Source organism: Talpa occidentalis, unplaced genomic scaffold (genome assembly GCF_014898055.3).
Source record: "Talpa occidentalis isolate TD23 unplaced genomic scaffold, MPIMG_talOcc4v2.1 talOcc4.12, whole genome shotgun sequence".
Classification (NCBI taxonomy): Eukaryota; Metazoa; Chordata; class Mammalia; order Eulipotyphla; family Talpidae; genus Talpa; species Talpa occidentalis.
The window spans coordinates 91355532-91381008 of record NW_023601212.1 but is presented as its reverse complement, the minus strand read 5'-3'; the positions used below and the strand labels follow the sequence as shown (position 1 = coordinate 91381008).

Here is a 25477-nt window from a genome sequence, read left to right as displayed (position 1 = left end):
TAAATTCACTAAAGTTTAGATTACTTAAGCATATTTAATAATTCAAAAGCACTTAATAAACTTTCTACTTTTTAGGGCCATTTAATGACTGTCTGATATTCAATTTGACAAATAAGCGCCTTTTATGATATCTATTTGTTATAGAGCAAAAGATTTACTGAGAAGCAAAATAAAAAGTGGAGACACCAACATTTAACGAACAAATTTATTATTATTTTCTGAAAATAGAAGAACAAGCTGAATATCTGGCCATACCAAAAGCAAAATACAAATAATGTCTAGAAATCATGTTTAACCTTAACATACAAAGGTTTACACTCTTTCCTCTACAAAGCAAAACAGGTTTACTAAACCACAACACTGGAGTTTTAACTGACTCATTTTAAATAAAAACTGAAGGGAGAAAAAATACTCACTCCCCACCCCGAAGCTCCTTTATAAAATAACATGTTCAAACGTCAGTGAAACAAGTGATAAACCTGGAAACAAATCTTTCAATTTCAAATCTTTCAAAAGAACACAGCACTATAGAAATAGGGAATAGCTTTGGCCCTAGCCAGGCCTTACCACATACAAATATACAAAGGAGGTAAAACAAAGCACAAAATCAAAATCTTTCTGTCGAGTAGCAGCTTTCAAAGAGAAAAAGGAAATCAGCTGAGCAGAGCTGCTTAGCTGTCCTGTAGGCATGTGGCCAATATTACGCCGAGTCCCAAAGTTTTGCACTAAGTGTCGCAGCATGTCTGATGAAGGCACCAAAATACTATCTTCCATGTTCCCCTCAATATACTAACAATACTTTTATTATCCTTTCAAAATGATTTCAACTATTAACATCCTAAATATTTAAAGATATACAAGGGAAGTTCTAGCCTCATTTACATTTGCAAAGCCCTGACTTTTCTCTGCGCTCCCTCCCGCCAAAATCCTAGTCTGCTTCGAGCAGAACCAATAGCTCAGATAATATGTTTTCATGTTCACTAGCCATTCAATAAATGCAACCATTGGCACAGAAGAGTTAACATTTAGAATGCTCCCAAACCTTTTAAATCTAAGAGTGAATCTATCTCCAAAAGTTAATTTCACATCTTAATACCCTCAATCTGGACACCTTATTTAGTAGCCCTCTTTGGTGTCTGTCTCTTCTAGCTTTATTTTTAGCCTGGAGGAAGCACTGAGAAAACTTTCCAAAGAAGGGAACCCTCAAAGTATGAGAGCACTAATTCGAAGGTTACTTTTGTTCCACAGAAATCCAGAACTGTCAGACTCAGGATTCTTTTTCTCAAGACAAAAATCCCAGCCTGAGATTTAAAGGGCTCCTCATAGTCATACATTAGTATTGGCAAAATTCTATTTAATTTGGTTTTGTGGTTCTTAAAGGAGGACTTAAGTCTTGAGATTTGTTGCTGCCCTTCCTTCTTAAGCCCAAGTGTCTGCGGAAACATTTGCCAAACCAGTTTAAAATCTAAGAATCCCATTACTTTTAAGAAAAGACAAGTTCTCTATGACCTTGCAAAAACATGTGCATTTGTTCATCTAAATAGGCTATTTTCTTTTGTTTATATTTTTACATCATTGTTCATTTTTTAATAATGTTTGCTTCCCCCCACCCCCTCAGGTGTAGTCCCCACAGTTTCCTTCTCCAATGCACCCGTGCACCAGCCCCTCAGTCCCCTGTGCTCCTCCCTCCCTCCCTCCGATCCCTGTTCGGCCTCCTCCCCTGCCGGATGTCTCTGATTTATAATTGTTCATTTTTGCTTTGTTGTGTTTCTGTAGCTAGTCATCATCTCCAAAGCATTCAGAAACCTGGCCCCGCATTCTCTCTTAAGTTCTCTGGGAATTCACCTGTCCACTCAAGTGTCCTGCTGAGCACTCTCTCTGATAAGCCACTGGATTTCTGCACGTAGCAGATTTATGTGATCTTTGTTCAGGTATTTTTTTTTGGTTTGTTTTTTTTTTTTAATATACTTGCATAAACAGGCCTTTAGTAAAGTTAACCAATTTTGTAGCATTATCAGAACTTTCTTCATCTCCAAGTTTTGTTTTTTTAATCAGCACCTCTATGAAAAAAGTGGCTTTAATGTCAACAGTGGGATTTTCTTTCATTAAACAAAGGCAACACTTGTCAGTCAACCCCTGACTGATAGGCAGGAGTATGGATGACAGAAAGAACGTTTTGGATTTCAGGTAAGAAAAGTCATTAAAATTTATACTGGCTATACTGGGAGGCACCAAGCAGCAGAGAAAGTTTTCTTGAATGTCATCATTTACTACCTCACAAATGCTAGTTTGACAAATATTTGTGAAATCTGTTGACCTGTCAAACCACAAAGAGAAGCTGCTGCTTTTCCATTAATGACACAAAACTTTGTTAGCACAGTGAAACACTATAGTAAGTCTATTAATTTAACTGAGAATAAAGTTTTCAACTTCTTGGGCTGCATTCTAATATTAGTACTATTAGACTCTTGCCAACTCTGTGAGTTTTCCCTTCTGGACTAAGTTCTGCTACTAAATAATTTACTTCTTAAGGCTTTTCACTGTGACTTAAAAACAATTTTTTTGCTATTCCAAGTCATTTAAAATAATCAACACCTTCACTTATCAAATGGCTATGATTTAATTACATCTGTTGGAGCAAACACTGTTTGTCAGTCACACTTCACAAACAATGCACAATGGTGTAACACAGCTTGAATGATGAGTCCACAGCAGACCACTGAGAAGTGGCTTCCATTGTGAAGAGAGTGTGCCCCTTTGTGCATGCGTATCCTGAAGTAACTGAAAATTCTAATTCTTCAGTACTAACCTCATCAAATGCCTGTAAGTCTATGCCTAGAATAGTCCTCTTTTATCTCACACCGTACCTTTAAAAATTGGAGCCCTGGAACATAAGATTTGTTGTACCAAGCCAATGTTAATAAATGTAACTAAAATGGGCATAATATAAAAACAAGAAAATCACAGAAAGTACAAAAATATCACAAAAAATTCACTTTCAACTACAGGACCAAGTTTTTGTCATGATTACAAAGCGGCAGGGGACAGCTGAATTGTGACAGGTAAAAATTTCTTCCTTAGAATATAAATTTTCCTTCGAGTGTGTTTCATAGAGCTCACTTGTTCCCATGAGTCAGCTGGCAGTGCAGAAGGGAAGGGGGGGCGCAGGGGGTGTGTGTAAGGGAGAGGACCCCTCCTCCTCCAAGCCATCCCGTGTTCACAACTACAACCAGCTTCTCCTAGTGCAACCAGTGCATATGGGCCTACTGCCCACATACGGTCATACAGGGCTGAAAGATTGCTAACAAAACTTACCAGGGCCTCTCGGACATTGCTCACTACTGTGAAGACAGCATTGTGCAGCACACAGAATTCAAAAATAATCATTGTCACAATTTTATAGAGAATCTCGGCCACATCTCGAAGAATCCCAGTGAAGAAACCAACACCAAATGACTTGTTTCCTATGAGAGGTCATTTTCATTTGACTTGGATTCTCCTACGACTTTACATCCAAGTTCAGGTTTAGCTCCTCCCTCATTCACCACCTATGTCTCAGACGCTGGTTTTGTCTGCCCCAGCTTCTCATTATTCTCTGGTACCATCTGCTGGTTATTTTTTTCTTCTGCTATGTCATTCTGATTTAATTTGTCATCAGATTCCAATTTGGCTTCTTTCCCATTTCTAGTTTGTGCTGTCTGCTTTGGGTTAAGCTGTGATGAATCCTTAGCACTCTTTACCACTTCCTGGAGATTGTATTTTCTGAACAACATGTAATCTTTCAAAACACTCAGGCAACAGACAGCTTTAATGATTTCTACTACCACTGTGTATTGTGGATTGGTAAGATCCACTTTATTTTCTGAATTGAGGCTGCCTACTATTCCTGAGGGGAGAAAAAAAAAAAAAGGAAAAGTATTTAGGATGTTATTTAGCTTGATACAAAAATAAACTTTCACCTCTTTCTGTTTAGAACTTGCTAAAACAGTATATTTACTCATCTACTTTTTTATGTAGCTCTCAAGCAAATAACCACAAATGGAATTCTGAGACATTTAATAAGAAAAGTACTTCCTCCCACAACCCCTCCAAAATCAATCTTGATTTGGAAAGATCAGAAAATCTCATATGTAATATAATGAAGTGAGTTAGGTTTGAAATTACCTTAAGAACATTTTAATATGCTTGTTCTACACTCAAGTATGTAAGACTTAAATTGCTAAACAAAATTCTTAGCATAAACAAGTACTTACCACTGCTCACCTATGTAAAATCACTACAAGAAACATACCTGCCAATTCTTTGATAACTTCTTCTCTATTCAAGTGACTGTTATTTCGAGATTTGTATACAATCTGAAATGTCCCTTTGTTTGGAGCTTTAAACCAGGGTTCCAAAAATGTTTCTGCATATTTTTTCATATCTTCTAAGAAAGCCTTGCATGTGCCTGAGATGGGTAACATTCGTAGAATAACCCGAGTCTTCTTCTTCTTGGTCTTGTGCATATCCTGGAGAATATGATGTACCAATTTCTCAGGCTCTGAAAGGAAAAAATCAGAAAACAAGACCATAGGTTTTTCACGTATTTTAAAGAATCTTCAAACTCTCTAAACTGAATTGTCATTGGCAATAACATAAGTTGACAGTAAAGAAATTTATCATAATTTTAAATAAGTCTAGCCATCTTTAGAACTATTTCCTCACTGCCTACTATGTATTAAAACTGTATCTAATATTTTAACTCCTCAGCATTATCACTGCTTGTACTAAAAACAACTATTTGTCAAAGTACTGGAATTTTAACATTTTTGTGATGTGTGATTTACCTAATGGAATACCATACTGCTCTTTTCCTACAAAAACAATAAAAATCCTCAAGTCATTCAAAACAACTTGATTAATCCATTAGCTAGGTTTATACACAAGGCTAGATCTCAGACAGGGGCTCTGGGAGGAGCTCCAGAACCTGAGTTGCAAGATGATGACTACACACAAGTCTATCTGGGCTGCTCAGTGTTTTCAGTATTTTTATATTAGTTATCTTCATTTAAAAATCTACAAACTGCTCCAGATTTCCAACTTTTCTGGAAAAACCGGAAGATCTCATCCTACAAGGGACTGCTTTCAAAAATGGCTGGAATAGCAGCTGCTTTGTTTAGATAGCACATGCACTCTTGTTTTGCCAAAAGTTACAAAGCAAGTGGCAGAACCAGGTTTCTGTTCTTAAACCAATGCCATGTTTAAGAACACTATCCCATTTTCTCTTCTCTTCATATGCCTAGTGCTACACAGTGTAGAGAGAATGCTATCCCATGGCTGAGCCATGCCCCATGAAGCCATTTGTAGGTAATTCTCTAGACAGGGAGATGTCCAGGTCCAGATACACTGGAGCAATAACCGTAAGGCACATTAAACACACCTATCCCAAGCGTCTTGATGAAGACTACATTATTCGCGCCGCTCTCCAATGACTGGAATCTTCTTAGCCTCATTTCGGTAGATGCCTTAATGTCCCCAACTTCTTTCTTCAAGGCACTCTCCACATCATCATCTTCTTCCTTACTTCCAGAGGGCTGCTGATCAATATCTGTAAACTGTTTGCATAAAACTAATGAGCACAAATGCCATAACAGCTTATGCTAAAAGCTATAATTAAATACTTATGTGAAACTCCCTGTGGCAGATTGACAATATTGACAATAAAACCTTTTGTTAAGACACCACTCCCTCTGAGATGCAGAGGAATAAGGGAGTTCTCAGAGAATCGTATTATCTGTAATACAGATAACTTGAAAATGTTTCCAAAAGCATCTTGAGAGTCTGGAACAGAAAGAAATGTTCACCACAGCTATCATTTCAGGGTGGCCCTGACAAAAGAGTTGTGGAATGCAAACCACTATGCCTATTCTACTGAGAATAGAGCACAGAAATAATTCAAAAATTTGCTCAAGGAACCAGTATAGACATAACATGCCCTTGTCGTCCAGTTTTCTGCCGCCAATGAGGTGGTTAACGAGGCACAGTAACAACTGTTCATATTTACAGAGCCTTTAAATGCCGGGATGTAGTTCACGTATATTGCCAACCTTATGAAACACCATCATTATTCTTTTCTTAATCTGGCTCAGCAGAATTAACTACCACGCCCACGCTCGAGTCCCAGAGCTACTGAACGTCAGCACCTAAATTCAAAGGCCTCGGTGCTATCCTCCTTCAACTAACTCCTTGCTGTGTGCCTGTGTTAATCCAAATCCAGTACCATGACGACTTCCAAACTGGGACGGCACAACTGGATTGTAAGTGGTATTGCTGGTGAAGTTTTTACCTTTTAAAGTGTTTTTACTTGGATTGGCAAAGTAAACAGCACCAGCATTAAACCCAGTATCTCAAAGATCCTATTGCTTAAGACAACTGAAGTTTGCCCAGTTGAACTACAGCCACCTGCTGGTAGGAACCTAGCTGGGCCTCAGCGTACTCGTGGCCGTTCCCAAAAGCTGCCCTGAGAGGTTGTTTCTGAAAGAGCTTCAGAAACACAACACCTGAACCGAGAGAGCAACCTACCAACTGGAGCCACCGAGGTTGAAGACCCAGAGAGGGAAGAAGCGCAAGGCGCATGCGCCCGACGCCGGAGGGGCGGGGCGGGTGGTGACCGAGAGGGGGCGGGGACACCGGAGGTCACGCCCCTCGCCCATGCGCTGGCGGCAAGACTCGCGCATGCGCTTCAAGGGGGGCGGCCTTTCAACCTGCCAGTTCAACGTCCTCCCTCGAAGGCCCGCCGGCCAGCTTCCCCCGCGGGAGCCGATACCTTTTCCGGGCCGTACATGTCGTCGCCGTATTCGTTGAGCAGGCTGTAGGCCTCCTCCACGCACTTGCGCTCGTTCATATTGCAGGTGATGAGAATGCCCTGGAGCCCGGGCTCCAGCTGCCGGGTCCCGACGCCATCGCAGCGCCGAGCCCGCTTGGGCTGCACGTACTGAGCTTTGCCCTTGCGCTTCCCGCCGCCGGGATGAGGAGGCTGCTCGGCCGGGGTCGCCATGGCGCGCGAGAGCTGAGGCGAGCCAGAAGCGTTTTTCTCCACGGCCTCGGCGTCCTCGCCGCTGTGGGCGCGGGCTGCTGACGTCAGGTGCGCGCGACGGCCCCGTTGGTCCCGCCTCCAGGCCGCGGCCGGCGCCGCGCGGGTCCTAAAGCCGGGGGTCGCCTCCACCCCGCCACCCGCGAGGGGTGACAGGCCGGGCGGCCTTTGGCCCCGTAGGGCCAGGAGGGGGGGCCTTGGGGAAGTGGCCTGTGGGTCCAGCCAGCTTATAGAGGACTTTAATGCCAAGGTTAGTGTCTGTATCAGTGTCTTCAAGCACTTTGGAAACTGATGTCGCAGGCTCCAGGTCAGTGAGCCTCAACTGTAGTGGCCTGGTAGAGCCTCTCAGGACAGCTGAGAAAAAATTTAAGTTGCTTAACTTGGTCTCTCTGGTGGCGCTGGGGTTAATGTCTCAGCACTGTGAAGCTATCCGCAGCCACGGCAGCAGAATTCGATCCCCAGCCAGGGAGCTACCCACACTGTGCAGCAGACCTCTCCTGTCTCGTTGCTGCTCCCCTCAGCAGTGCGCTGCAGTAGAACCACCTGTTCTGCTCCCCACTCTGACTCTGGTGAATCCTCTCACCCCCACACCTCTGACCTACACCCCAGTTCTTGTGTGCATAAATAAATAAAAACAAATCTAAAAAAAAAAGTTGCATAACAGTAATTTAGTGAATTATTGTTTGAACAGTCAAAAAGTGAAAGGGGGGAATTGTTAGGGGGAAATGATGTCCTGAGCTAATCCCATACAGGCTTTGTGGGCCCCACCCCCACTCCAGAATAAAGCCATCAAGACATTGGGAAAGACAAATCCTGTCACCACCAAAGGGAGGGTGGCTAGGACCTGAGGGTGGAGTTGGGCAGCCAGGTTGGATATAAAAACCAAACACGTGGGCCTTGGGCGGACCCGGTAGGAGTCATTTAAAACTTTGTGTCCCACTTTTCTCCCTGAGCTGTACATTTCCTCATTACCCCTTCCCTTGTAAATAAACCTTTTATTAACCTTTCACGTGTGCCTGCAGTAGAGCATTGATAAGTCCTTTTAAGCGCGCGGGTGAGGACCCACAGTCAGGCACCCCGTTTTGTATTGGGGCTGCTCTACAACAGAGTCACATTCCTCCCTTCTGAAGGAAATCATGAAAAGCAAAAGGAGGGTTTGTCCATTAGTGCCCTAAGAGGAATTCTCAAATCCATTGGTCAAAAATGATAGCAATAAGAAGTCAGGAATAAAAAACCTCTTATTTATTGTGAGATCTTTATCTCTCAGCTCCCATGTTTTCATGGGATGCTAATACGAAATAATAGTCTTAAAATCCATATACATGTGGAAGAATTTTCATTATCAACAAGGGAAAATATTCACCTACTTTTCTGCAATGACATACACCTTGTTTGTCATTGTCCCTTTTATATACCTGCCCCCAAAATGTTTAAGAACATTTATCTGAATAAGCAATCCCTTCATAATATTTAACATCATAAGACTGTATTCCCTATACCCTAAAGTCAGGATTCCAATTCCTTATACTTCATGCAGTTAGAAGTCAACATGAACTTTTTTTTTTTTTAATAAATCTTTATTTATTTATTTATTTATTTATTTATTTATTTATTATAGAGGCATGTTTTATTTATTTATTTATTTGTTTGTGTTTTTTTTGTTTATACATGCACTGGGTACAGTCAGAAGCGTGGGAGGGTGAGAGAATTCACCAGAGCCAGAGCGGGGAGCAGAGCAGGCAGAAGGACCGAGGTACACTGCTGAGGGGAGCAGCGGGCGGCAGGAGAGGTCTGCGCGCCATGTGGGACCCTCCTCCAGTGGCTGGGGAGCAGCCGGGGATCAAACCGGCACCGCTGAGGCAGCGGGCAGCTTCGCAACCCAGCGCTCAACCGCTGAGCCACCAGGGAGGCCCAACATGAACTTTTTATATCTCTAATGTTGGGGTTGTGCCTTTAACACAGTGTTGCTTCTGGTGAGCAAATATAGAAACACTGCAGTTTATTGACCTAGATACTTAAGTCTCACACTGAGGTTTGTTACATATAAAGCAACAAAATATTAAGTGAAGGAAAGGTAATCAGCTTGATGCTAAACTTCATGGTTGACTTTTTGCTCACATGTATTTTTTCTTTGTATAATTTTATCATCTCTTAGGTACTTTTGCTTATATTCCTAATATTAAGATTAGAGTTCTGATAATAAGATATTAACTGTCCTAATGTACACTGCAGAATTGAAGATATTAACAACATTCATTTCCCTTTCAGGGTGCCACCTTCCGGGCAGCTGTGGAAGTGATTTCAGAAGACATGGAATACTTGAGGAAGTCCATTATTCTGGGGGCAAAGGCAGAGAATAACCAAATTCCATCACCCACAGAGGAAGGCTGGGGAGAACACATACCATGACCACCTATGACTACTCCCTCTATATTGTGGTAAACATCTGCTATTTTGTTTGCCCAACAAATGAATCCCCTTCCTCTTGAGGGTGAAATCCACCACTGGATGAGTCTGAGTGGAAGGCAAGACCTTATGCCATGGAAGCTCGAAATGTCAGCTCTCTCTCTGCCCACTCTAGGGCATGATATATCACTTCATCAATGAGGCACTCCTGTCTTGGACTGAGAATTGGAGCAAGTGTGCAAAGATGTAGGGCCTATTTGGAATCCATCCCCAAAGGGGCAGTGGCATCTCAAATCCAGTTGCAGCAGCTTTACAGCCACTCCAGAAGTGCTATCAGTGGCACACTTTCCAGACAGATGATGCTGGATGCTTATCCCACCTTCCTAACTCCCCGAACTGTCCTTGGCACCTGTACCAGCCTCCCCTCTAATTATGTCTGCTTCCCAAAGGCTTCTAATAAATTTATTTTCAGACCAAATTTGCCAGAGTTTGTTTCTACACGACTTACTATATTACCAAGAATTTGACTTCTGTAACTGTTTCACACCGCTTCTCTGTGGTCTTTTTAATCACAGCCTTAGCAACTATCTTATTAATATATTATCCATCTAAAATCATTGACACTTTTGAAGAACTTGTTCAAGGAAGCAAGTGTTTCCCATTCTCACCCCAACTATTATTTTTCTTTTCATCCTCAAGAAATACTGGTGACTTGATCCACAATATCTGATCCATAGTAGATACTCAAAAGATGTTTTTGAATTGAACTCAACCCAACACTCAATAAAGGGAAAAGGTTAAAACACTTGCTATTAAAGGGGAGTGTATGTACAAGTCCTAATATCATTAAACCCTGCCAGATGAGCTAGAAATGGTCTTTGGTCTCCTCCAGAATCTCTCTCTGTTGTACTGGCTGGATACATTTGCCCATACACTGCCCCTGTCCTTAGGATCTTAGAGTTGGCCTGGAGATTAAAGTTGAGATAGAAAAGTCACTCCTATTCCAAGGATTTAGAGTCTCCAAGGATTTTGGAAACAGGGACAAAAATCAGTCAAAACTTTTTACTGTACAACAGGCACATATCAGGAGAAATGAGCTTAGTTGACATTGAGCTTCTCCAAAGTGATATTAAGTGCCAGATGATAATGGAACAAGGTGTACAGCTTTCCTTATGGAAAAAATATTTTAACATAAGAAACTTACATCCAACCAGCCTTTTCACCATGTAAAGACAGTAGACAGGCTTTATCAAGTTGAGTGTGAAAGACTGAATGCTTCTCCCCTAATATCAAGAACAAGGCAAGAATGTTAGCTGGAAATTCTATCTTGTGTATAAGGCAAGAAAATAAAATGCATATAGATCTAAAAGCAAGAAGTAAAACTGTCTCTATCATGAAATGATGTGATTCTTTACATTAAAAAATACTCAGACATCAACAACAAAAAGGTTTCTAGAACTGAAAAATGACCAGGATACTCTTCTTTTTTTTTAGGTGAATTGGCATTGGATTTCTGTCACATTTACTGAGTCATTCATTCATCTACCCATCCTATCTTTTATTAAATGCCTAAAACTTGCCAGCCATGCTCAAGAGTGGTGGTAAGTGATATAAACAGTTAAGACAGGTTAAAGAGGAAAAAAATGAGGGATGCTATTTTAGAAAATGTGGTCAGAAAAGACCTCTGTGACAGGACACCCCATAAAATGAAAGTTTTGGCCAAGGCGAGATCTGAAGGATGTTCTGTGCTGTGGGAACTACCTAGAGCTCCAGGTTGAAACACCCCGTGTTATGGGAAAATGCAAGGGACCTTTGTGACTGCAGGAGAGTGAGGGAGGGAAGCAGTAGGTCAGAGGGGATCCCGTGCCAGATCACGGGGCTCTTTGGAGTCCAGTTAGGACTTGAAATGTACCTAATGTGAGCTGGGACGCCCTGGAGGGCTTGAGCAGAGGAGCAACCTGATAGCCCTCCTTGCAGCCCAACAGATAAACACAGCAGCTGATTCATGGAGATCCAGGTCAGCTTCTTTCCTTGCCATTGCAAAATCCCTCTACGTTTTCTTCCACTGTTTTCTCTTTCCTCCTGCCGAAAGAAAACTTCCTCCAACGCTTGCTAGGACTAGTCCCTCCGGCAACTCCCTAGGCACTTCCCTTCCCGAGAATAAATTACTTGCCCAGCCTACCAAAGGCTTGCAGTGGGTGTAAGCCATTGAAATTAAAAGGGGACCTACTGCAGGAGATTGTGCAAACTTCCAGCGTCAACGCAGCCAAACTCCTGGCCCTCCCTCCAGAATGTCTCCACCAATCAGGGAAAGGCACTCTGGGAGTAGTTGGCTACTGATTGTCAGACTTCTTCATCCTCCACCAGGACCACAGCAGATGACAGAGTTCAAGTTTCAGGGCTGTTCTCCCAAGAAACGGTCTCCGGTTGTATTGGAATCATCTCCAGTTGTATTGGAATCTGTCACTTCAGTGAGTACCTTACCTCACCTGCTGTGTAAGGTGTGCTGGCCCGGCACGTGCACTTGTGAGCAAAGGTAGGTAAGCAAACGAAAATAAGATCAAAAATGCTCTCACTGAAGTCTTGGGCAGTCAGGTGTTTTATCAGAATTTCTCAATTATTGGATAACATCTACATTGCATAATGGTATTTAGAAGTGATCAGGATCATGTACATAGAAAAGGCTTAAGCATAATGGCCGAGTTCTTTGTTTGAATGTTTTGGTACTATTGCAGAGTCTCCCCCTAGACACAGACCCGAGTCTGAATCAGATTTTTAAAAAAGCCTTTATTAGCCAGCCGGGGACTGTCCATTCATAGGGAGCAGCCCTGAGCAGGGGGTGATAAGGGTTTTTAAAGCCAAAAACTGCACCTGGAATTTTGCAGTTGCCACAGCAAGCAGGAGTACAGGAGCCAAACTGTGCTGTTCCAAGCAGTGGAGCGTTTCACCACATCCATGTTTCAGGTACAAAGGGTACAAAGATTTTTTTTTTTTTTTTTGTGGGACCCTCGCCAGTGGCCGAGGAACGAACCAGTGCTGCAGAGGCTGAGGGCAGCCTCTCAGCCCAGCGCTCAACTGCTGCGCCACCAGGGGAGGCCCCCAAAGAAGATTATTTTTGATGCGAACCCGGCCTTTATTGTTTTGGCCTGGAATTTTCCCACAGCCCTAACTTGTCCTCCTGAGATAGCTCAAGCTTAGGCCTTGCATGGTCTGTGACATTTCACACTGCCCCCATTTCACAGTACTAGGTAATTTTCTTTTTCTTTTTTTTTTTAAGATTTATTTATTTATATAAGCACTGGGTACAGTCAGAAGCACAGGAGGGTGAGAGAATTCACCAGAGCCAGAGCAGGGAGCAGAGCAGGCAGAAGGACCGAAGTACACTGCTGAGGGGAGCAGCGGGTGTGGCAGGAGAGGTCTGCGCGCCATGTGGGACCCACACCAGTGGCCGGGGATAGAACAGGCACTGCAGAGGCTGCAGGCAGCTTCACAACCCAGCGCTCAACCGCTGCGCCACTGGGGAGGCCCCAGTACTAGGTAATTTTCTAAAAACTAAGTGCATGTGTTAATTTGATAAAATGTTTTGGAAAACAATTTGAGTGAGCAGCAGCTAAGGTTTTCACTGTATGCCCTCCAAGCTTCCCACCCAGCTTAGTGGCAGACAGGCATTCATCTTGTGCACCATCCAGAGAGTATGCAAATTATCTCCAGGAAACTTCAGGAAACATATACATGCAAACCCAAGGAAATAAGCAGGTGGTCAAATGCAGCTCTAAAACCCCTACACTGAAGTTTGAAGCAAGGTCTTGTTAGGGTAGGGAGGGGTGGAGGAGCTTTGCCAGCCTCTGTGGTTACCTGTGACAAACCACCATGGGATTGGTGGGGAAGGGGGTTTACTTACAGAGATGTGAGGAGGTTAAAGCACCTTTGGCCCTGCTGTTTAGATGGATGTAGAGTCTGCATTTCAGATGAGACCTTAAATACTTGCAAAAGCCCATTTGATGCAGTGGTGTTATCTTCCTTAGAAGAGTTTTCTGTGGCTCAGTAAAAAAAATCTGGACTCACGCTTGGGAGCGTTAGCTCAGCTCTTTCACCCATGAAGAGTATTGGAAGCATGGAAAATGGATGTTGTGTAGGGCCAAGATCACCTAAAAGACAAGAACATTTGTTGAACAGAAGGTAATTTTACGGTTTTGATGAGGATGTTGATGCTTTCTTTTTGGTCCAGTGGAAAGCGTAGTCAACATATGGAACGCGGTCAGGTTCATTTTAAGCTCCAAATGACTAGTCAGTTTTCAGTGTTTGAAGGATTTGGAATGTGGTGGATGGAATAGTTTCAGATTTTCATCTAGATTGCACAATATTGAAAACAACTCAGATGACTGGACAATAGGGAACTGGTCTGAGACATTATAGCCTCCCTGTTCCCTGGAATGCCATGCAACTGTTTATAAAACAAATAAAAAACAAAAAAAACAAGGTGAGAAAAAAAAAGTGCAAGAATGGTGTGCATTCAAGGCAAACTGTTCTGTAACAGTGATAGGGAGACAAACGTCTGTGGACATATTTGATTGAATATGGACAAAGAAACCCTGAGAAGAGACATCAGAGTAATCACAGAGGCTCCTTGAGGAAGCGGGTTTGGGTTGAAACTGGGCAGCTGTGAGCCTGGATGTGGGGAGCAGAGTTTTTCACTGTGTACCTTTTATGTTTTTTAATCATGGGAAGACATTCTTTTAAAAAATCAAAAACGGGCCTCCCTGGTGGCGCAGGCGGTTGAGCGTCGCACAGTGAAGCTGTCTGCAGCCTCTGCAGCGCGGGTTCGATCCCCGGCTGGTAAGGGTCCCACATGGCGCAGCAGACCTCTCCTGCCATGCCCGCCGCTCCCCTCAGCAGTGTATTTCAGTCAGTCTGCCTGTTCTGTTCCCCACTCTGTCTCTGGTGAATCCTCTCACCCTCCCGCGGATCTGGCCTGTGCCCCGATTCTTGTATAAATAAATCTTAAAAAAAAAATCAAAAACACAGAGAGAAAGATTACACATAAAAGCCTGGTGTTGACTATGTAACTTCTTCCTCCAGCTGAAGGAAACCTGATGCTAATACTTATAAGGGGAACCCTGCCAAGGCTCAGCTGAGACTTGCCAGCAAACTCCGCTCAACCCCACGGCCAAGTGGAATGAATGTGAGGGCTTGGGAGCTTTTAAACTTTTTTATTTTTTAAAGATTTATTCATTTATGCACACAAAAACCAGAGTGTAAGCCAGAGGCTCCGGGGGGGTGAGAGGATTCACCAGAGACAGAGTAGAGAACAGAACAGGCAGAATGACTGAAATACACTGCTGAGGGGAGCAGCGGGCGTGACAGGAGAGGTCTGCTGTGCCATGTGGGTCAGCTCCCTGGCCAGCTGGGGATCAAACGTGTGCTGCAGTGGCTGCAGATAGCTGGAAGCACTGTCCTTAACCCCTGCACCACCAGGCAGGACCCTTGGGAGCTTTTATTGCTGTTTAAAGAGCAGCCTCTTCTGGAACCTAAGAGGGTTGCCTTTCTGTTAACACCTTTTCTTCCACTGTTCTTTGTCAAGAGGACAGGGATGAGTGATACTAAACCTGAGTCCCTTAGAAAAACCTGCATCCGGTGGCCCTTCAGGTCAGTGTGCCTAGAGTTGAATGTTACATAGCGCTCTGGCTCTGAGCTGCTGCGGGTCCAGGTCCACACTGCCCACAGGAAGGTGCTGCAATGACAGTAATAGTTTGCAGCTGCACTGACCTGTACATGGTCACCACTAGCCATGTGTGGCGATGAAGCACTTGGAATATAGCTAGTGTGACCTGAGAACTGATTTTTAACTAGTATTTAGAGAAATTTTAATTTAAATAGCCACATGTGAGCCGTGCACGCCGTTATCGTTCCGGTGGAAGACTTAGAGGCACTTCCCAGTGCTAGTACAATCCTGAGTTAATGAAATCAACTTCGTTCCAAAGCTCTCCCTTCTGAAAAAGTCAATTCTTGCTCAAACAAGTATTTACTAAGCACCTACTAATGGACCAGACACTACTATAATTCTCAGGGAAGGTACATGAACATAAAAGACAAGGCCAGCCTCCTAGGAATTACATTCTGATGCAAAGATCAACATACTACAGCCCATGGGCTAAGTCTAGCCTCCATCTGTTTTTGTACATGCTATAAATCAAGAGTGATTTTTTCATTTTCAAATAGTTGAAAATGATCAACAGAGATAATAATTCATGACACATGAAAATATTCAGAAATCCAAGTTTTAGTATCCATAATATGTTTGGAAAAAAAAAAAAACAAAAAACACAGCCAGGCTTATTTTTATACATTGTCAATGACTGCTATTTCAACCAGAGTTAAGGCTTTGCAACAGAGACCGTATGGCCCACCAAGACTAAATATTGACAGAGGAAGTTTGCTGACCCCTGGACTATGGATAGTAATGTTCTAGGCAACATGATAAGCCTTTTGCATGATCTCAATCTTTGGGACAACTTTCTGTTGGAGTCTCAATAGAGATTTTCTATTAGTCTCTCCGTTGGTAATGCATGAACCAGGGCTTGAGAATTTCTCGCTTCTAGGTGATGAGGATGCTGGTGCTGTGGGTTCACAGATCAGTCTCTAGGTCAGTGATTCTCAACTGTGGTTGCCCATTAAGATCCTCTCAGGAAATTTTTTAAAAATATGATGCCCACACCCCAGTCCCAGGGAGGTGATTCAATTGGTCCAAGACCCTTATTTGTATTTTCCAAAAAGCTTACTGGTGATGCAAATATGCAACCAGGTCTTGAGAATCACTGTCCTATTGAATTCCTTTTGAAGTGTGTGTCTCTTGAGACACTGGGAATCCAAAGACAGTTCTAGCCCTGATGTGACACGCTGAAGTATGCTGCTTCCCCCTCCGGGGTTCTGTTTTCTTTGCAGGTGAAGATGAGAAGGCTCAAACCAAGTTCATGAGCTTGTCAGGCCCTTACACAAGTAGAAGGGAGGGTGGGAAGAAATATTTGGGGCTCCCGATGCATTGGGGACAGACAGCAACATGAAGCTCAGATGCCAGGCCCCTTTTGAGCAAAACTCATGGCTGATAGCTGACATGAATGATCCAGAAATGCTTCCATGTGGTCACTGCCTTACACACCACACAGCTGGAATGGCAATTAAAAAATGATGATTGCATGATTGTGAGAGTAATGTTTTATTGTAGGGAATTGGAAGATTATAGAGTGTGCAAAGAAGAGCCTCCTATAATCCCCGAGAGCCTCACTTAGGAAACCTCAGTCAAGTAAATAACATCATGATCCAATTTTCCACAGAAGCAGGTGGGCTGGATGGGCTGGAGGAGTCTCCTCTGCAAAAGTCCAGAAGGCTAAAAAACCCTATACTTACACCTCCAGTAAATACAGCCCCAAGCCTGTGCTCAAAGTAGTGTGGGCGCTTGTTGGGAACATGGGAACTGCAACCTATAACCCAGCGCATCTCTGACTGTGATTTCGTGCCTAATTGGTATAAGTGACTCTCATTTTCTTCACCTCTGGATTAATTGTGAAAATTCTCCTTAACACTCAGCACTACTTTTGAAACTGCAGATACTAGATAAGAAGATTCAGTCTTTGCTGTCACCGAGAGTAACTGGATGACCCAGATCTTTTCTTCTTTAGAGATGCATATGGGAGGTGAGAGCACATCCATGGTTAGCAGAAGACCAAGGACCTGATAGCTCTGGGTTCAAATACTCACACTGCCTGTTGCGGACAGGATGTTTGAGTCTCACCAAAATTCACATATTGACACCCTAATCCCTAATGGGATGGCATTTGGAGTGGGATCTTGGAAAGGCAATTAGGTTTAGGTGAGATCATGAGGGCGAAGCCCACAGGATGGTGCTAGTATCCTCATAAGAGACCAGAACTCTTCTCTCCACCTCATGAGGAGCACACAGAAAACGCGACCACCTGCAAGCCAGGTACAGGACCTTCACCTGGGGCTTCCCAGCATCCAGAACTGTGAGACAAATGTCTGTTACTTAAACTACGCAGCCTATGGTATTTTGTCATGGCAGCCAGAACTAAGACAGCCTCTAACTGGTTATTTTCTCCATTTGTAAACAAAAGTGATAATAATATCTACCACTCAGGGTATAATGATAAATTATATGTAAGTACTACTGTGATGATTAGCAATAATACTGATAACAGTTGCTTTGGGCTGTGGTTACTTCCAGGACAGAATAAATGCAAGTCCTTTTGCTTGTCTTAGATGGATTGGCTCCATGGAAATTCTGAGTGCTAAGACATCCAGCAAGTCTGAAGCTAGCTCCACTCACCATGGAGATACTCCTTCGAGCCAAGTGTTTTTGGCGTCTAGCAATTCCTGGTTCTGTGAGAGCATTGCATAAAGATTCTAGAACAGTGATCCCCCAGAATTTCTCCAACTATGAATCCATGAAACGGGATTTCAAATTGGAGATTCCAGAGTATTTCAACTTTGCAAAAGATATCCTGGACGAATGGACCAATTCAGAAAAGGTATGCAGAAAGGTTCAGTCAGTTGACAATTTCCCAGATAGGACCAATTTTGCCCCAGTGAATATTTTGCAATGTCTTGAGGGAATTTTTTTGCTGTGACTTGAAAGAGGGTGTGTGCTAGTGGGTCAAGGCCCATTAAATAGTCTAGTCTCTACTGCACAGGACTGTCCCCCACAGCAATGGAATATCAGGCTAAAAAATGTTAATAGTTGTATGTTTAAGAAATGATAGGTTAGAAAAACAATTGATTATAGAATAATTTAACAACAAAAAAGTAGAGTAAAAAAAAGGTGATTCCAAATCCAAAACAGTAGGAAATGAGGCATAGATATACCATTAAGAGAAATAGAAAAAGATGCAAGAATCTAACATTTTGGAAAGAAAAGCAATCAGGCTAAATGAGAAATGAGATGGCTCCCGATAGCTAGAAATAAGAACCCAGAGTTATTTCCAAATAGTCCACGTACATCCTGATTGGTGACCTGTGAATTTTCTTCAGAGTATTTCCAGTAAGTGGGTGGAAGTAGAATTTAGCTACATAACTACATTTAAATCTGCAACTTGCATGTCTGTCCTCAGGCTGGAAAAAGACCTTCCAACCCAGCCCTCTGGTGGATAAATGGACATGGAAAAGAAGTGAGATGGAGTTTTGAGGAACTGGGATCTTTATCTAGGAAATTTGCCAATATACTCACAGACGCCTGCTCCTTGCAAAGGGGAGATCGAGTCATTGTGATTCTGCCCAGGATCCCAGAGTGGTGGCTTGCAAATGTAGCCTGTCTGAGAACAGGTTGGTTACATCAGATCATATTTAAATTAAGCCCGTGAGAGATTTTCCAAAACATTTGAGAAACTGTCAGACATTTATGTGGGTAAATTATTTGAAGAAGTGTACACAATACAGTATTATTCTCAGGAACCTTAGAAACGTGTTGGAAACATGCTCTATCTTTTGACCTAAACGAGGAGGTGAAGGTTTATTAAATGAATACCCATCGACAATGGAATCCTCTCAGACCTACTGCTCCTCTCCTCCTAAAAGACCCAGGGTCATCTGCAACTCAGTGTCGCCACAAATTCAGACAACCCCTCCCCAGTTCTTGTTTCCTGCCTTTATTCCTACCCTGGTTAATTACCCTCTCTCTGGTGCCCTAAACCAGGCATCAAAGGCCCCTCCTTTCTAATCATGTCCTAGATCTTCTAAATTTGACCTCTTACATGCTTTGAAAGTCCCTCTTCATCTTCAGTTCCATTGCCATTGCCTTACTGCATATCTTTTCTTTAAATATTTTTTTTTATTGTGGTAATCACATTGGTTTACATGGTGGCTTGTGTTGTAGAAGTGTAGATCTCCCCCTTCAGGTGTCGCTGAAATGGTGCACCCACCGTCTCTTGAACGGATTTCATGAAGTTTCCCTGGTCTTGTGTGCCCACAATACACCCCAAACCAAATCATTCTCCATAGCCAGTGTTCTTTCTAGCACACATTTTTTTTCCTGTGGTTTTGTTGCTTGACTTTATATAATCACTGCCCCACCTTACCTATTGGATAAAATCTGAACAACTTAAGGTGTGTCCCAGAAGGTTCTAGCTATCCTCCCTTTATTGTTCTCATTTCCCCACCCTTACTCTCCAGGCTCTAGTCGTGTCAAATGATTGCCTGTAAATTCTGTGACCTTTCTCATCGCTTGGTTTTCTTTTGTATAGTTTTCTCACACCTGGTCGCCAGGACGACTCCCACTAGACCTTCAAAGCTCAGTTCTAATGACACCTTCTCAAGAAACCCCATCCTGATACTCCGGTCCAGATGCTTTCTTCCTTGGGATTCACCCCCTCTCCAAATGCTTGTGCTTTTATTTTAACCCATGCCATATTGTCTGGGTCTATTTGCTCACAAATCTGTAATTCCCATAGGACTATATAAGGTCCTAAAAGATAATGACTGTAATACAGTCATCTCTGTACCGCTGATCCTAGTAAGCAACTGTTTATTAGCACCAGCAATCCATTGCTATTAGTTCAGTGAAGAAGAAAAATTCATGAGTGCCTCCTGGAGAAACTTATAGGAAAGTGTAGCAAGAATAAGTGGCTTTTGCAAGGGAATGGGCTATTCATTGGGTAGCTTCTTTCTCTTTCTCTGAAGCCATAGAGCCTCTTGTCTCTGCCTCTCTCAGGCATCTGCTCCTTTGACTTTTTCTAGCTAAATCATGGTTTCTCTGTTCTCCTTCATTTTTTTTAAGGATTTATTTATTTATGCATATAAGAACTGGGGTACAGGCAGAGGCGTGGAGGGTGAGAGGATTCAGCAGAGACAGAGTGGGGTTCCCCTTTATTTTGATTGGTGCACCACTTTGACTTGCCACACTGATGCCTGAAATTCTACCCTTATATGTTCTACCTGCTAATACACTATTATCCCTTTTCTGTGCCTTTAGGGACAGTTTTAATTCCAGGAACCACTCAGCTGACCCAGAAAGACATCCTCTACAGGCTCCAATCTTCAAACGCAAAATGCATCATTACCAGTGAGGATCTAGCCCCAGCCGTAGATGCTGTTGCGTCGAAATGTGAAAATCTTCACTCCAAGCTAATTGTGTCTCATAAACCCAGAGAGGGATGGGAAAACCTCAAGGAGCTGATGACGTGAGTAGTCATAACTGCTGCAGAATGGCTCCCCCAAAAGGAAGGCAACAATGAGGAGATAGTCAACCCACAAGTGATCAGAAATATGAAAATTAAAACTATAAGCCATGGGAACAATAGGTGATTGCTGCATTCATAGTGTAAAAACTCAGAGGCAGGAGGAGCTTGGGGTATTTTTCGTAAGTTGGGGTCTCCAGGAAGCAGACTGTGATATAAAAACTAGTTGGGTAAACAGTTTATTAAGGAATTCTCTTCAAATAAATACCTGTGAAGGGCAGGGAAGGGTTTGGGGTTGGGAAGAGGAAAAAAATTATCTGTGACGTATCCCCCAAAAGCCTCAAAGACCGGTGACTTCTGGATGTTTCGATAGTCCCTGGGAGCTGTTCTCAGATGGAGCAAGAGATCCTGGCTTCTCTGTGCCTATCCTGATTGTAATTGGTTGGGGCTGCCCTGGGAGGAGGCTGACCTTGAGCAAAGTAGTTCTCGTCAACCATGGTGATCTTTGTAGAGGGTGCCCAGCGCCTGCAAGGGGTAGGGCCTTTATTCCTGCGATGGGACCCAAGAGGTGCATCATGGTACCAGCCACAGAGCTTTCACCATCTCCTTGGGAAAGTGATCGCCATCAATCCTTTCCTGCAGGTTATACCACTGCCTTACTGAGAGCAATGCTTCTATCAGTTTGTACTGACAACACTTCATGCTAGTGGATGCCATTAAAAATTGCACCGATGTTCAAGTGTGCTGGAGGGTGCTTTCAAGGGTCACTTGAAACTCTTGCCAGGTGCTGGTTTTATCTTAGCTTTGGGTTGGCAGCAAATTCTTTCTCTAGAACATGCTTCCTATCTTTACTCAAGGATTAGAGACAAGCTTGCAACTACGGACTTGTCCCTAACTAATCTTTTTTGAGTGTTTACCGAAGGCCAAATGTTCTAATAAAAGTGTTATAATTGCAATAACAGCTAACATTCACAAGGCACTGGTTGTAGGCCAAAACTGTTCCAAGCACTTCCACTTTTTTTAACTCATTTAACGCTCACAACACCTTATAATCATACTGTTATAGGACAGGGAGAGGGGCAGCCCAAGCCCCGCAAACCTGCCTATTCTAAATGGGTTTTGCCATCCGCCACATCAACACAAAATATATAAGACTTTAATGGGAAGAAACTTTAATAAAACTAGGAAACAATACAGGTAAGGCAAAGAGTCTAGTTTCTAAATGAAGCACCCAAAGTTACCCATCCCCTCGTGGGTAAAACTCCATCCAAATGGGATCGGCCCAGAACAAGGCCCCAAAGCCTGCTACAAGTCTAAAGCATCTTCCAGTGGGGACCCACAGAAAAGGGTCACAAACAACCGGACAAGCCCGAAGGAAAAGAGCAAAATCAACATCAAGATAAAAGCTGCCATGGTCACCTCCCCACGGGTCTCACCCACATCTGTGTCACCCAGTCCACGACCAAAAGACAAGCGCAGTTTTTTCACGTGTCTTTAGGCTCCACGCGCCTCCTCCAGGTCTCCTGGATTCATCCTGTTTTTTTTTTTTCAGTCCCTTTTTCAGTTTTTCCTCTTCTTGCTCACCTCCACCCTCCCTTGGGTGGGGCAGGGAACCTCCCCCTTTCCTGGGGACCACCCTGTTGCAATACAGATGAATAAGGTCAAATATAGGATCTGGCAGAGGTGGGTTTCAAACCCAGGAGGCTGACTTCTGAGTCCACCCTCCACTGCGGTGCCCACTGCATCTCGAGACTGGCACAAAAATGTGGCTTTAGGTGTTAAGAGCAATCATCTCTATGACAGAAGTGATAGGTTCACAACCAGATGTACTATTTTTTTAAGAAAGGTAATTGTGGACTTGTAGACAGACTCTACACTTGGTTTAGCTTTGTTAGACCAAGCTATTTAGGTCTAGCTATTTCCTAGGGCCTGAATATTTCCGATTTTAAAATCTATATGCTTTTTAGACACTGGATGTGCAGTTTACTGCCTCTCAGCTGCCCTAATATGTGGGTGTAGCACACAAGGCAGATGTTTGATCGCCCTGGGGCAATACTGATGAGTCTTGCGCTCCAGGGACTGATAATGGAACAGAATGCCTTGTTAGTAAGATTAGATCCATGGGTGGGAGTTGGGTGTATACTCACGCTCCCTGAAGCCCATAATGCAGTGTTCAGTTTGACACACCCTTCTCTGTCAATAAAGAGGCTGGGATCCTACACTTAGGGGGAACCCTGTATCCTACAGCTGCTCCGCAACTCCTGTTTCTCTTCTTCCATGTTGCTGACGCAACACTAATACATTACTTACATAGAAGCCTGATTATCCTCTGACACTAAAAGGTTTTCTTTCATCTCAACTGGGGTCTTGCCTTTAGTCTTATTGTTTACTGTATTTAGAACTATGTAGACTCCCCTGTTGGAAACAAAAAAACATCCTTTGGGGATCAGCAAATGTTTTCTATAAAAGGGAAGGAGAACAAATATCTTAGGCTCCACAGGCTGCATCACAGCTACTAGCCTCTGCTGTCAAGGAGTAAAAGCTAACTGCTTTTACTCAACGTGCAAATGACTAGAAATGACTGTGTTCCAATACAATTTGCAAAAACAGGAAATAGGCCAGATTTGACCAATGGGCTACACTATACCATTACCCGGGGAATTCTTTTAACACGCTCAACTTTTAAAACCACATTTGAAAGCATCCACAGTGGAGGGGAAGGGGGAGTTGTTCACCTTTCAGTGACGACAAGATCATGGAATCCTTATTCAGTTGGCAGTATAAAAAAACTCTTGAGTCTTTTAGATGCCTCACCTTGTCATTGTCAGACATTTAAAAAGCTGCTGTGTGCTGGCTTTTGATGGCAGAGTTTAGTTTGATTCCAGAAAGCATGATCCCAAAAATATGGGGAGAGAGTGATGGTTTTTACCTCGGAAGCCAACCTGAGTCACTGGGGCCTGATCCATGAAATGCAGAGGTCGATGGTTTCTTGAGCCCTTTTCTGTGATTGTTGTAGAGCAACCCCGATACAAAACGGGGTGCCTGACTGTGGGTCCTCACCCGCGCACTTAAAAGGACTTATCAATGCTCTACTGCAGGCACACGCGAAAGGTTCATAAAAGGTTTATTTACAACGGAAAGGGAAATGAGGAAATGTACAGCTCTGGGAGAAAAGTGGGAGACAAAGTTTTAAATGCGTCCTACCCGATCCGCCGATCAGGAATCCCAAAATGGCGCTCTGAGAGCTGGCCGCCAGCCAGGAGCGGTGAAGCCAGGAGGCGAGCGATCGCGAGCCAGAGAGCGAGCAAGCCCACGTGTTTGGTTTTTATATCCAACCTGGCTGCCCAACTCCACCCTCAGGTCCCAGCCACCCTCCCTTGGTGGTGATGGGATTTGTCTTTCCCAATGTCCTGATGGCTTTAGTCTGGAGTGGGGGTGGAGTCCACAAAGCCTGTATGAGATTATCTCAGGACATCCTTTCCCCCTAACAATTCCCCCCTTTCACTTTTTGCCACCATTTCCATGGTGATGAAGATCAAACATATGGATTCTGGGATACAGTCTCAGATGAAAATTTTCCAGGGTTCCAGTCTGAAAGAAAACGAATCCCTCCAGGTAGTGTCCATTGTGGAAAGCGAAAGTCCTACAGTCCTGGAAAAACAGTTCATCAGTCCCAGCCGAAAGAAAACATCTGGAGGCATTAGCCAGAACAAGACAGCAAATATGTCAAAAATCACAGGAAAAAAAATCTTAAAATGGTTCAACTTATGTAAAGACAAATTCTCTCAACCTTGATCCCAAATTTTTTAAAACAGCATAGCAAAAGTTTGCAAACCGAATCTACTTTTAAACCATATTGCCTATTTTTGCATAAAATCACAGGGCAGAATAACTAAGCAGCAATTTTTAGCTGGCTCCGTTGGAATACTCCATATAGGATTCAGAGCGAACTGTTGACATCCGGTCCGTGTAGGCTTCTGGAAGAAGTTGGTCTCATCAGACTCCACCTGGGCTTTCCTCTTCTCGAGGGTACCAGGGACTTTTCGTTGGCCGGGTTGTCCAGTCCTGCCAATGGAGGCAAGCTTCCTCACCTTCTTTGGAGGTCTCTGGAACCCTACAAACAAGGCAAACAGGTTCTCCTCTTCTTGGTTCAGCTCTGTTTCAACTTTCTGGAAGAGCTCCACACACAAAGCCACACAATGAAACTTATGTCCAATTTTTTTCAGTTTAAACAAAATCCCTATGGAAGTTATGCAAAAACAGACTCTGAGATAAGTAGTAAAAGATTACTACCACTATTTTTATGCCGTGTTGGTATCAAGGGGAGAGAAAATGCAAACACAAGTTAGCTTTGTTGGAAAAAAAATTACAACCTTGCTGCAGATCCTGGTCACCAAAACAAGAAAACTTTGATTTAGAGCAAAATGCAAAAAAATCATCAGTATTATTATGTCAAGGAAAACTTAGTAAATATGAGGTGTATTTCCAAGTCTATTCAGTCCTTAGTAGAAAAGTTTTACTCTCAACAGTTCCATCAATAGGAATCTGTTGAGACCTTTTCTCCCTATATTTTCAGAAACAATTTCTGTAGATGTGAAACAATTGAATTATAATATTACAAGGTGACAATCACCATTGACAATTTACATACATACCAGATACTACTGTTAACATTTTGTACATACCAAAGTTTTACCATTTTCCCAAGTGACAATGCTTCCCTTCCAGTTTTACTTCATTAGGTAAAATCCAAATAGAACAAATTCATCTAATGCCTTTCCCAGGAGGAAAGGGAGAAACTTTGTGGAGTGTCTCA

General features: G+C 43.0%; 2 protein-coding genes across 5 annotated transcripts in view; one reads left to right on the top strand and one right to left on the bottom strand.

Moving 5' to 3' along the window:
• Positions 1-164: 164 nt before the first annotated feature.
• Positions 165-7102, bottom strand: THUMPD1 (THUMP domain containing 1). Its single transcript, XM_037507502.2, has 4 exons — positions 6806-7102; positions 5420-5594; positions 4292-4540; positions 165-3886 (listed from the first exon to the last, which is right to left on the bottom strand). Exons 1-4 carry the CDS (start codon positions 7034-7036, stop codon positions 3549-3551), a joined length of 993 nt encoding a protein of 330 aa, XP_037363399.1. The 5' UTR covers positions 7037-7102; the 3' UTR covers positions 165-3548.
• A 3860-nt stretch (positions 7103-10962) lies between these two features.
• ACSM3 (acyl-CoA synthetase medium chain family member 3) overlaps positions 10963-25477 on the top strand; it is a 33352-nt gene continuing 18837 nt past the window's right edge. The window contains exons 1-6 of one of the 4 annotated variants that reach the window (XM_054693816.1): positions 10963-11079; positions 11846-12014; positions 17083-17169; positions 17753-18021; positions 18601-18811; positions 20457-20664. In XM_054693816.1, coding sequence (XP_054549791.1) covers positions 17821-18021; positions 18601-18811; positions 20457-20664 — 620 coding nt within the window. In that variant the 5' untranslated portion in view covers positions 10963-11079; positions 11846-12014; positions 17083-17169; positions 17753-17820. Of the gene's footprint in view, positions 11080-11470; positions 11496-11845; positions 12015-12419; positions 12443-17082; positions 17170-17752; positions 18022-18600; positions 18812-20456; positions 20665-25477 lie in introns of those variants that run through there. The other 3 variants (XM_054693815.1, XM_054693817.1, XM_054693818.1) reach the window with 3 other exon arrangements.

Coding starts and splice junctions, on each gene's coding strand:
- THUMPD1 (XM_037507502.2), bottom strand. CDS start 7,036: ATGGCGACCCCGGCCGAGCAGCCTCCTCATCCCGGCGGCGGGAAGCGC. Junction 5,595..6,805: donor ACATGTACGGCCCGGAAAAG/GTATCGGCTCCC, acceptor TTATGCAAACAG/TTTACAGATATTGATCAGCA. Junction 4,541..5,419: donor CATCAAGACGCTTGGGATAG/GTGTGTTTAATG, acceptor TTTTCCTTTCAG/AGCCTGAGAAATTGGTACAT.